This window comes from Choloepus didactylus, chromosome 8, assembly GCF_015220235.1.
Source record: "Choloepus didactylus isolate mChoDid1 chromosome 8, mChoDid1.pri, whole genome shotgun sequence".
Classification (NCBI taxonomy): Eukaryota; Metazoa; Chordata; class Mammalia; order Pilosa; family Megalonychidae; genus Choloepus; species Choloepus didactylus.
Genome location: NC_051314.1, coordinates 70,141,337 through 70,154,186, shown reverse-complemented (window position 1 = coordinate 70,154,186; position 12,850 = coordinate 70,141,337). Strand labels below are relative to the sequence as shown.

At 37.4% G+C, this 12,850-nt stretch overlaps 2 protein-coding genes across 3 annotated transcripts in view; one reads left to right on the top strand and one right to left on the bottom strand.

Annotated features, from left to right (window-relative positions):
• The window catches only part of TAFA2 (TAFA chemokine like family member 2), a 490,256-nt gene that overhangs the window by 171,981 nt on the left and 305,425 nt on the right, over nt 1-12,850 (bottom strand). The window lies entirely within an intron of this gene.
• LOC119543019 (GTP-binding nuclear protein Ran-like) lies at nt 396-1,186 on the top strand. The gene has a single exon (XM_037847593.1). It carries the CDS (start codon nt 396-398, stop codon nt 1,044-1,046), a length of 651 nt encoding a protein of 216 aa, XP_037703521.1. The 3' UTR covers nt 1,047-1,186.

Here is a 12,850-nt window from a genome sequence, read left to right as displayed (position 1 = left end):
AAAATTGAATGAAGGAAGAAAGGGAGAGGGCTCAGCAGGAGTGAACAAGTTTCATTGTCAACCAAAATGCTAAATATATATTCTGATTTCTAAAAGCTCATGCAGAACCCAAGGTAAGTTTCCAAAGAGAGATGTAATTGTTTGTAATATCTGTGATGTTTCTTTTCTTTTACGTGCCACCAAGCTATTTGTTTACAAACAACAAGTGGAAGATATATAGAGTTATCTGAGAACCTGGTAAGCTAGGCATCATCTTCTCTATATTATCAGTCATTATGATCCCAACAAAAACTGATTTCAAGTGACATAACTTTTCTAAAGTATTTGATACATTTAAAAAATAGGTAACGCTCAGTCAGACGGGGGACGGAGACGCTTCTGGAAGAACCATCGCGATGGCCGCCCAAGGAGAACCCCAAGTTCAGTTTAAACTTGTATTGGTTGGCGATGGGGGTACTGGAAAAACGACATTTGTGAAACGTCATTTGACTGGTGAATTTGAGAAGAAGTATGTAGCCACCTTGGGCGTGGAGGTCCATCCCCTTGTGTTCCATACCAATAGAGGGCCTATTAAATTCAACGTGTGGGACACGGCTGGTCAGGAGAAATTCGGTGGCCTGAGAGATGGCTATTACATCCAAGCCCAGTGTGCCATTATAATGTTTGATGTAACATCAAGAGTTACTTACAAGAATGTGCCTAACTGGCATAGAGATCTGGTACGAGTGTGTGAAAACATCCCCATCATGTTGTGTGGCAACAAAGTGGATATTAAGGACAGGAAAGTTAAGGCAAAATCCATCGTCTTCCACCGAAAGAAGAATCTTCAGTACTATGACATTTCTGCCAAAAGTAACTACAACTTTGAAAAGCCCTTCCTCTGGCTCACTAGAAAACTGATTGGAGACCCTAACCTGGAGTTCGTGGCCATGCCTGCTCTCGCCCCCCCAGAGGTTGTCATGGACCCGGCTTTGGCGGCACAGTATGAACACGACTTAGAGGTTGCTCAGACGACCGCTTTGCCGGATGAGGATGACGACCTGTGAGAACGTGAAGCTGGAGCCCAGCGTCAGAAGTCTAGTTTTATAGGCAACTGTCCTGTGATGTCAGTGGTGCAGCGTGTTTGCCACTTTATTATATAGCTAAGCAGAACATGTGCTTAATCTTTGGGATCCTGAAGGAGATGAATGGGCTTCGGAGTGAATGTGGCAGTTAAAAAAAAAATAACCTTCATTTTTTGGACCTGCATATTAGCTGTTTTGGAACACAGTTGTTTCCTTTTTGAGTTCCAAATATAAGACTGCTACAGTCACATCACAATATTCAGTGGTGAAGTCTTGTTTGTTACTGTCATACCCATTCCTTTTCGTTTAGAATCAGAATAAAGTTGTATTTCAAATATCTAAAAAAAAAAAAAAAATAGGTAACATGTAAGCTAAGAAGCATAATAATAAAATAAATAGATATGAACCCACCACCTACTAAATCCATCACTAACTTAAGCATTACCACTACTCATTAAGATATTTTGTGCTTCTTCCCAGCCTTCCTCTTTTCTTCTCCTCATTCAAAAGTAACCACTAACTTTTGCTTTTTTAAAATAATTTTAGCATATATATAGGTATCCTTAATTGATATATTATTTCCATTTTTTTGGTCTGAGCTTTAAAAACAAGGTATAATATTGTGTATAATCTATGGTGTTCCAGTTTGCTAATGTTGCCATTATGCAAAATATCAGAAATGGATTAGCTTTTATAAAGGGGGTTTATTTGGTTACAAATTTACAGTTCTACAGCCACAAAAGTGTCCAAACCAAGGCATAAACATGAGTGCACCTTCACTGGAGAAAGGCCGTTGGTGTCCGGAAAACCTCTGTTAGCTCAGAAGGCACGTGGCTTGTGTCTCCTTGCTCCCAGTTTGCATTTCAAAATGGCGTTCTCCAAAATGTCAGTGTCAGCTTCTCAGGGCAAACTCTGGGCTAGTATCTCCAAAGCATCAGCAAAAGTCTGCTTTCAATGGCTGTCTCCAAAACATCTCTCTAAGCTGCAGCACTGAGCTTCTTTCTCAGCTCTTATAGGGCTCCAGCAAACTAATCAAGACCCATGCTGAATGGGCAGGGCCACACCTCCATGAAAATAATCTATTCAGAGTTATCACCTACAGCTGGGTGGGTCTCCATGGAAACAACCCAGTCCAAAGGTTCCAACTCAATCAAGACTAAATACATCTGCCCCGACAAGATTACATCAAAGAAACATGGCTTTTTCTGGGGAACACAATACATCCAAACCAGCACATATGGAAACCTACTTTTTTCACTCAACAGTATGTTTCAAAGATGTGTTTTGTGTTGTTGCATCCAACTGTAGTTCATTCATTTTCACAGTTGTATAACCTACTATGTGAACATAGCAAAATATATTCATACATTTGTCAATGGACATTTATTTGGGTTATTTCCAGGTTTGGATGTTATGAACAATATAACTAGAAATATCCTTACACATATTTCCTGTTGCACAAGTGTTAAGAGTTTCTCTAGGATTTACACATGAGAAAGGAGCTGTTCAGGTCACGTAGAATGCACATTTTATTTCACAGGATAATACTAAATTGTTTTCCAAAGTGGCTATTTTTATTTATAGCCCTGTCAGCAGTGTGTGAGTTTCTGTTACTCCACATACTTGCCAACACTTGATAGAAACGCCTCTATATTTTTGACAATCTAGTGGTTATAAAATGATGCTTTACTTACTTTTAATTTGAATTACCCTAACTTTTACTGAAGATCAGTGTCCTTTTATTTGATGTTCTGTTTTTTTACCCTCATGACTTTCATCGATATCAATTAATTTCTTAACAATTAATGGGTTTTCAAGCAAGCAGTATCATTCCTTTGTTTTCATCACCAAGGCTCCAAGATCACATCAAATTTTTTCATTAAATTAGCCAACCAGTACTCAGTTTTGAGTTGCAGATGCGAGTGCCATTTTCCAGTCTATTTTTAAATGATGTTAGGCTTTCTTTCAGGGAGCTGCTGACCACCTTTTCACAATTCTACAAAATACATTTCCACATATTTCTTAACTGTCTAATAATCTTTCCCAACAGTTTTTGTATACTTTCCAAGTAAAATTATTCTAATGTTGCCAACCTTGATATGTTTTGCAACTTTTAACTCTCATTTCAGTTTTTAAAATATTTAATTCTATTCTGCCTTTGTAGTTGAAAAACATTCTCTAAATTTTATCATTTGCTAACTGCAACAAAACAAATATCTGGTACTCTTATGACAGAAAAAGACCTATAAACTATGTAATTGCAGTGAGAATACCTTGCTTTTCTCAAGAAGCCATCTGAAGAAAGCACAAGTACTTGGCCTATAAAATTAATTATTTTTTCAAATAATATAAATATATATATGTAATAGGATTAGAAGTTGAATTGAAAATACCCTACTGATTAAATATTTTAAATCCTCACATCTTTGTTACATTAATTATCTCTCATACAGCATTGAGGAGACAATTTTATATTGTTATACCATGTCAGTTAATGATGATATAGCTATATATTCCACCACAGATCTGCCATGATATTTTTTCTGAGAATGGGAACTGTGCCCTTGAATATTTTCATACATAAGGATCAAATTTTACTTGTTCACTGCACATGACCAGGATAGCAACACAACTTGTCTCAGTTTATGACTTCTATGTAACCTGACTCTGGCTGTGGATAGGGCTTCCAGCTCGGTACCTCTGCCAGACTCTTTCATTGTAACCCATTGATTTAGCCATAGAGACATTTACATTAAAGAACCTGTTCTTTTGTGGTGTGGTACTATAGAAATCCAGGCTCTTGATAATGTATAAAATCTATATTGTCCAAAAAAACGGTTCAATCTAAGAATTTTAGTTGAACTATGCAACCGGGGAAATAAATATTATCTCAGCAATAGCTTAAAGTTTAAAAGATTACCAGTTGTCACTACCTATAAAAGAAGATGTCAATAATGTGACCGTCTATACTTCCATGCAAAGCTTCAAATTAAAAATAGCACAGACGCAGCTTCTTGTGCTAGAGTTAACTTCCCTGTCCTCATCTTCTCTGTCTCTCAGCAGCGTCAACACAGCTGAGCACAACCTTCATTTTGAAATACTTTCCTCTCTTCTGGAAATGAGGAACTGGAAATCCTCATTCTTGTTTCTCCTACTATTTACTGGCCTCTCATTCTTCAGATGCTTTGCTAGTACTTGCTCTTGCTGTTCTGAATTCTGAATGGTTATTGCAAGTGCCTCTAGACTATTTTAGAGCCTTCTTCTTCACCTATAATCTCCCAGATGATCTCATCCAGTCCATGGCTTTAATATAATCTCTTCATTTTTCATTCACAAAAATTTTCTCCAACTACGGCATCTTACCTGAGCCAGACTTACATATGCAACTGAGCATTTAGCAACTCCTATTACATGGCTAATAGACATCTCAAACTCTGTATGTCTGAAGTAGAATTATGGATTACCATTCTATACAGTATTCTTCTCCCATTTTCTTCCTCATGGCATTACCATTTGGCCAAGCCAAAAATCAAGAACTCATTCTCATCTCAGCAAATCCTATGCTCAGGATCTTGAATACTCATTAAATGCACCCACTTCTTTCCACATCACCTGGCCTTCATTTTTATACTGGCCTAACAGATCTTCCTTCCACACATTTCTCCTAACAACACACAGGGTCATCTTTCTTTTTAAAATGCAAACCTTACCAGTGCCTTAAAAATTTTCAATACACTACCACAGTACTTAGAATAACATCTCAACTCCTTACCATGGTCTAGTAGGTTAGTGGATCACCTATCCTTCACCTCCCTTCTAAAAAGGCCAAACTCAAGTCCTCAAGTCCTTTATACTGACTAGTTCCTCTGTCTGGAAATCCCACTCATTTTTCAGGTCTCGGCAAAATTCAGTCTCTTCAGAGAGGCCCTCCTGACCAGCATATACAATTTAACACTCAGTTTTTTCTACAGCTAACATCCTAATCAATAATAAGTTGTTTATATGCTTTTTATTTTCTGACTTCCATCACTGGAATCTATGTTCCATGCAAGGACCTTTTTTGTCTTGTTCACCACCGTCTTCCCAGGCACTGGGGCTTTAACAGTACCTGGCTCATGGTAAGCATCAATAATGTTTATTAAAGAAATAAATGAATAAAAAACCCTTCTTCCTGATACTCAACAACCCCTCACAAAATCTCTAATTTGAAGAAATAGTAATTTAAAATCTCTACAGTTTCTCTGTATGTCAGCTATTTCTGTAAGTCAAAAATGCAATTGTACTTGCAAAGTCAAAAAGTTCACTTTTATTTTCACTTCTAATGAATTCCAAGAGCCGAAGCTCTTCTCTACAAAGCCGATAGTAATTTACACCCATTAAATTATCTGCCTTTTCAGACAATGGAATAATAATAGTCTAAATGATTTGAGAAAAATTCCTGTCTGCAGCTAAGTCTTGCTATTCTTTTCGACATCCATCATCAGAAATACTAAAGACTTCTGTATCTTCAAAGCCATACTTTGGGGACACTAAAAATACATCATAGACATTGGAGGTAGAAACCTCAAAGCATCCTTCCTTATCAACTATATTAGTAATTCAGGGAAGATAAAATATAAATTTGATCAGAGCCTTAGTTTCCTAAGAGTGCTGTTAGCAAATTAACACAAACTGGGTAGCTTACAACAACAGAACACTATTTTCTCACAGTTTTGAAGGCTAGAAGTCCAAAATCAAGATATCAGCAGGGCCATGTTCCTTCTGAAGGTTCAGGGAACCTTGCCATTTCCTACCTTCTGGTGGTTATTGCTAATCCTTCATGTTGTTTGACTTGTGGACACATCCCTACAATCTCTGCCTTCATTGTCACTTGTGTGCCTCATGCCATCCTACACCTGTAGTGTCTGAAAGTCTGTGTGTCCAAATTTCCCAGCAATCACTGGATCGGAGCCCACCCTAATCCGCTACGATGTCATTTCAACTTGATTACATCTGCAAACACAGCGTATCCAATAAGGTCACATCCACAGGCACTAAGAATTAGGACTTGAATATATCTTTTGAGAGGACACCGTAAACCTACCACAAGCATCAATACACTCTGGCAGTTAAATTTGGTGTTCTAAACATGAAACACACAAAGAGCCCCCTAGCTTTGCAGACACCATACCAACATGAAAGTTTGGATATTGAAATAGACGCATTCCTGCGATAAAAAAAATACTACAGGTTTGTTCTTAAAGAACATATTTCCCAAAAGCTCAGGTATTTAAGAGACAGAAAAGAAGAGAGCAAAGCTTGGAGAGATTTTAGATATAAGTTCAAAATTTGGCTCTGCCATTTACTAGTTTTACTTGAGCATATTATCTATCTTTCCTTCAGCAGCTATTCACTGAGCACTTACTCTGCCAGATGCTGTACTAGCTGTTTAGGGTTATAAAATAAAATAAGATTTGGTCCTTGATTTCAGGTAGTTTAGAGCTTTAATTTTCTCTTTTACAAAATGGGAATAATAGCAACCACACTGATGATCAACCAAAACAAAGTAGGTAATACGTTTAGTATAATAGAAAACACTCAATAAATTACTTTATATAATTTTCATACCAGGTTACATTAACCCATGGGCTATGTTATTCCTCTTAGTGACTCAATGTCTATATCTCAAACAAAAATTTAGACTTACTCAATTCCATTGGCAAGAATCACACTGCCATTGGACTGGACATTAACTAACTGAATGGTACTAAAATAATTTTGTAATTTTTAAAACATTTGTAACTTGAAAATTTCAGTCTGCTTTAAGGTTTATTTAATAAATGTTTCATTGATCTCAGTACTTTCATTCAAAGAAAAGGCACAAAAATATACCTTGTTGATTTTATTTACCATATCAGTTTTTTTAAATGTAATAACTTCGGCAGGCTGCCATTAAAGATTAGATGCTAAAAATCAGTCAGAGGAACGTACATGTTCAGAACCCATCGGAGATTCAAAAATTTTCTTTAAATTTTCTGGTTCTCCATTTCATAACAATTAATAGGGTAAAGTCTAGGAATGTAGCCAACTAGTATTATTCTGTTTCACTGAGAATTATTGTACATAATTCGGTAGCACATGCGCCTCCTACAGTGTAATAGAACTATTTTATGACTATCTTAAAAAGGTAGTCTCTCATCTTCTCATAGAGGAAAATATTATATTACTGTTCAGCAGCCTATACCTTTACCAGGCCCTCTAATAAGTATGCTAATTACTTGAAGTGACATGAGAAGCACCATAAATGAAAAAGCAATAAATTGTCAGTACTTTTGAATCTATAGTTCAATAACCCAACATTACTAGTACCTTAACTTAAAGATCTAATTTAGAAAGTTATAGACAGCTATATTAATGACTATCCAAATTAAAGAAAATAAATCATTAGCTTAACCTCTCAAAAATAGACTTTTAATATTATTTCATTAACATGAAGGATCAAGTTTGATAGTGTGGATAAATTACCAGGTAAATTGCAAAGTGCTATATAAATGGAAGGAATTAGTATCACCAAATAGGCTCAGTATCACCAGACAGATTATTGTTATATATATTAAAGACTGCGGGGGTCTCCACGAAAAGTGTCCTCATTATCAGTTTAGTATAAGATGAGATTTTAATTAGAAAAAGCTTCTTAATCTTCTCATTATGAAAGGAAAGCATAATGCAGAATTTCTTTCTTATACACAGGGGATAACAGCTTTTTAAACATTACCAAAAAGCAAATACTCATTTTATTAAGTCCCTGAACAAAATGCTTTTGACATCTATCTATTGCCACCAGGCACACAGGCACACACAGAGGCCCCAAAGCTCTGTCTTTTCCATGATTTGTTAGTCCATTTAAGTATACATGGAAAAAGATGAAGGTCAATAATCATGTTAGTAGCATACATATTTACTACTTGTAATCTTGTTTTTAACAAAGAGAATATACTACCTAATTCAGAGTAACCCAACAAAACCTGGAGAGATGTGAAATTGGTCCTTGATGGATTGTCAAGAAAAAGTGTAACTAGTCAAAATACCCATCTTAATTTGCAAATATAAAAGAGTCACCTATGTTTCACCACATCACAGCCTGCCACCCTTGGCAGGTTATGAGGATGATCATATATCCTATTACAAGCATGTGGGCTCCAGGAAAGCTCAAGGGATGTGGATCTAGAAGGTAGCAAACCCAGGGATATGTGGGTTTGTTCACCAAGAACCATAGGCCCAAACACCCAACACATGACTCCAATTATGATCTACTGAACATAATAGCATTGAAGAAGATGAACTTATTCAGTCTCAATTTAAGCAAACCTCTCTTTATGGAGCAACATAGACTTAGTATTACCTATATCTGAGAGTGTAGGAAATGAACTAGATAATTTCACAAGATCTTTTCCATGCCCATATTTCACCACTCTGATCAGAATGCTATGTTCTTAGCAAACCTAAACCAAACTTATGTTAACTTTTCCCCCAAAGTCAGTTTATTCTCTGGTCTGAAGTGTAATTTTTAATCCTAGAACGATCCAATTGTGCAATTTCAGGAAGCAAGTTTTGCATGAAGGAGCCTGCATCTCACTGTCAGAGAGTTACAAGAGATGACAGTTTGTAATCCCATGGACACAATGAAGAATGCTCACATATCAGGAAATCTTGAGAGAAAGGCATCCAGGGCCCTGCACAGGATGAGTACTCAGTCACAAATTCATAAACTATAACAACCATTTTGACCTCGGAGTCACATTTTCAAGCTTCTATTTTCTTATTTGTAAAAACGGAGGTGAATTACCAAAGTATGAAGAAAGCCATCCAATGTCAGAGCAACCTAATAGTGCTGCAGATACAAGAATAAGCAAGGCACAGATGCTACTCACAGGTGAAGATGACCAGCAGGAGGTTTTATATAAGATCCTAAATCTTGGGGAAGAAGTCTTGGTTAGGAAACTTGCAGCTGGGAGTCATCAGCATATGGGAGCAAGTTAAGACTTTCCTGTCAGCCAGGAAAGAGTTGGTGTTAACAGAGTAGTAGGGAAGGATAAATCCATAGACAAATACCAATATTTAAGGAGAAGCAAGGACAAGACATCTACTAAAGAGATGAAGGCATGAGAAGAGACAGGAGGGTGCAAGGGTTGGCAGCTAATGGAGGATAGAGTCACGTAGGAAGGGATTAACTAGCGGTAGCAGTCGCAGCAAAGAATAATGAAGGGATTGAAAACTATTCACTAAATGTCTATAGAATGGGGGTTGGGGGAGCACAAGAAGTTGAGAGTGATCACATCTAAAAGCTTTTAGTTTTCCATAAATTAAGAGGCATGGTAGACTGAGGAAAATAAAAGTAGAAAGTTAGAGTAGGGTTATGAAGAGAGTGGTGAAAGCTTGAATACTCACTGAGAGAAATCTGATTAAGGAAACATTTTCCAGGCTTCTAAAGGGACAAATAATATGCCACCTTTTAAATGTATAAAGATGGTGCATTGTTTCCAACAAATAACTATTGAAGCAGATTAGGTGAAAGGATAAATAGGCATAAGACAAATCCCCGGCCTCAACAATTCAACTGTGTAAATGACTTGCAATACAATGCAAAATAAGGCCCTGTGCCAGCATGGATATATTATGTCCCCCCAAAAAGCTATATTCTTTAATGCAATCTTGTGGGGGCCAACATATTAGTCTTGATTAAGTTGGAACTTTTGATTGAGCATTTCCATGGAGATGTGACTCAATCAACTGGGTGATAACTCTGATCCAATTACTTCCATGGAGGTATGGCCCCACCCATTCTAGGTGGGTCTTCATTAGCTTACTGGAGTCCTTTAAAAAGAGTGATACTGGCCCAGATGCTTGCTGATGCTGATGCTTAGAGATGCTTGGAGATGCGGACAGGACATTTGGAGATGCTTAGCTAAAAGATGCTAGGCCAGAGTTTGCTCTGGAGAAGCAGAAAGACAAGTGTAGAGACATTTTGGAGAAAGCCATCTTGAAACCAGAACCCCAGATCAAAGAATCAGCAGCTGCCAGCCACATGCCTCCCCAGTTAACAGAGGTTTTCTGGACACCATCAACTGTTTTTCAGTGAAGGTATACTCTTGTTGATGCCTTAATCTGGACATTTTTGTGGCCTTCAGACTGTAAATCTGTTAACCAAATAAACCCCTTTTATAAAAGCCAATCCATTTCTGGTGTTTTGCATAACAGCAGCATCAGCAAACCAGAACAGGCCCCAAAGGAGAGTCCTGAAGGTTCTTATGAGTGTGTGTGTGTGTGTGTGTGTGTGTGTGTGTGTGTTGGGGGATGGGCAGGGATGAGTGTATATGTGTGTGTGTGTGTGGGTGTTATGCTGATCCATTCATGACCCATTCAAATCCTTCCTTTCAGTCTCTCAGCACACAAGGTATGACTCATAGAATTCAGGGGTACAATCCAAAGAGGTGTTCTCCTATTTTGTTCATTAATATTACAATTTGGGTATTAGTAACACATGTAATATGATCTACAAGAGGAATACTGGAAAAGGTCACTCCCTCCTGACTTCCATAAAGTATATTTAGCTGCGCACAGCCAAAACTGAAGATTCTGGGGTGAGTGAAAAGCTGCAACCCTCTGCCAGTCCCTCAATTCAGTGGACAACATTCTTCCCATAGTTTGACTCTGCTGGGCAAGGCTGGTGGTTAAATTGGTGTAAACCATAGCTCCTGTGTTTGAGGGCCCAAGGTTAATTGGAAAATTAAACATAATGCAAAAATATTAAATAATAATATTTTGTGGACTGGTCAAGATAGCTAGAAAGTAGCTAGCCAAAGGTTATACATCAGTCTGAAATGCTTAAGGCATAAATCTGTAAACTGAAATTTACTGCAAGAAGGAAGAATACACTTAAGGGAAAAAACTGTGAAAGAGGCAGAAATTGTGCTGGGTCTTGAAACTAGGTAAAGTTTGAGACCCCAGGCAGCAGAGCAAAGCCTGCCAGTCCTACAGTTATTAGCATCCCCTTTGCCAGTACTGCTGAAAAACTCACCCTGAGCAGCTCTGAACCATCTGTGTTTCTTCAAAGCGGGTAAATATCAAACCGAACACTGCCAATGATTTTGGCGATTCTATTTTAGGAAGCATTTTGTTTCAAATATCAGATGTTTGACTGTTTCTTTGTCTTTAGAATTTACAAAAATAAGACAGCTAATTTGCCTACTTGTTTCCTGCATGGCTGAGGAGTTACATCATGTCCAGATGTTCGCAAAGGTTGTATTTACTGGTATTTTGTCCTCACAATTTTCAGAATAAAATAGCCATGTTTACTTTACCTTATACTTTTCTGGGCCATTCATTAAGATCGAATTGGAAAGCTTCTTTGGGTTTTGATTTTGCACTTTACCAAAAAATAATAATAATCATTTACCATAATTAGTACTCATAATTATTCAGCAGCATGAAGTTCCCTTCCCCAGTTCTTTACTCTGTACTCCCAACTTTGCCCACCTAGTTTTAAACTCTGGGCAACATTTCAAGAAACGACAAATGTCTTTGGCCTAATCCTCTCAAAACTCTAAATAATCAACAACCCTACCATTTTTCTTATACTCATTAGTTCCTACTCAAGCAAGTTCCATGTACCACCGAGCTAACTTATCTTTAACTCTTTGCATTCCTGGGTTAAGTCATGACAACATTGTCTTCTCACACAGTTCTTTAAATTCATTCTGCCTTGGCTACTAACCTAAATACCTTTTGGAATTCATTGTTAGGCTTAGGTATAGGTGCTGAAGTTCATCCCAAATCTTTAGAAAGTCCACACTTCTCATGCATTAAATGAGCAGGGTTATCTGTCCTAGCTTGTGGTCTGGGGCAAAGCAAAAATAAAACCAGGGTTGATAGCAGAGAAGCTGAAAACAAACATGACGTCTAGACTTAGAGTCATGAATAGAATTGGGGATAAAACTAGGATTGATTATAGGGAGTCTGAATGAGAGATGCTAAGAACTTGAGAAGGTGAAACATCAAGTAACAGCCAGGAAATGAAGCAAGGATCAGAGGGCAGAAGTGAGAAATTAAAATAAACAGCCAAGGACACAGATAAGGGGATACAGAAACTCAAAGAAGAGACCAGACCAAAGCTAAATAGAAGCTGATGCCTCATCTTTCAGTTTTCATCCAGCCCTTATTGAGGAGGAACTTAAAAAATTTTATCCAAATTCGTTTGCATAAATTAATGATACTGATAGTGACAATTTATCAAGTACTTGTTGAACCTCAAAACAACTCTCTGGGATATTTGTAAATTCCCTGTTTCAAACATTAAGAAATCCAAGGCTCAGAATGGTTAAGTACCTTCCTTAAGGTCACCCAGCTAGTAAGAGCCGGAGCTGAGATGCAAAGTACTCATTCCCCTATAACATGCCATTTATGCTGAAGTTTATGCATGTAGTTCTCATTCTAGAACTGTGCTGTCCAATATGGCAGCCACTAGCCACATGTGGCCACTGAACGTTTGAATTGTGGCTAATGCCACATGTAAAAATGACAGTATCTTGGATATATTGGATTAAATAAAATACGTTGTGAAAATTAATTTCACCTATTTCCTTTTACTTTTTTAATGTGGCTAAAAGAAAATTTAAATATATGTGTTTGGCTCACATCTTTCTACTGATCAGCACTGTTCTACAATGTGAGTTCAGTCTTTCACAAGTCGTTTTAAAAACAAAACAGAGAACTTCCAAAGTTTTACCACAGTAAAACAATATTGAGAG

What these genes read in the sequence shown, in the direction of transcription:
- LOC119543019 (XM_037847593.1), top strand. Translation starts at nt 396, where the DNA reads ATGGCCGCCCAAGGAGAACCCCAAGTTCAGTTTAAACTTGTATTGGTT.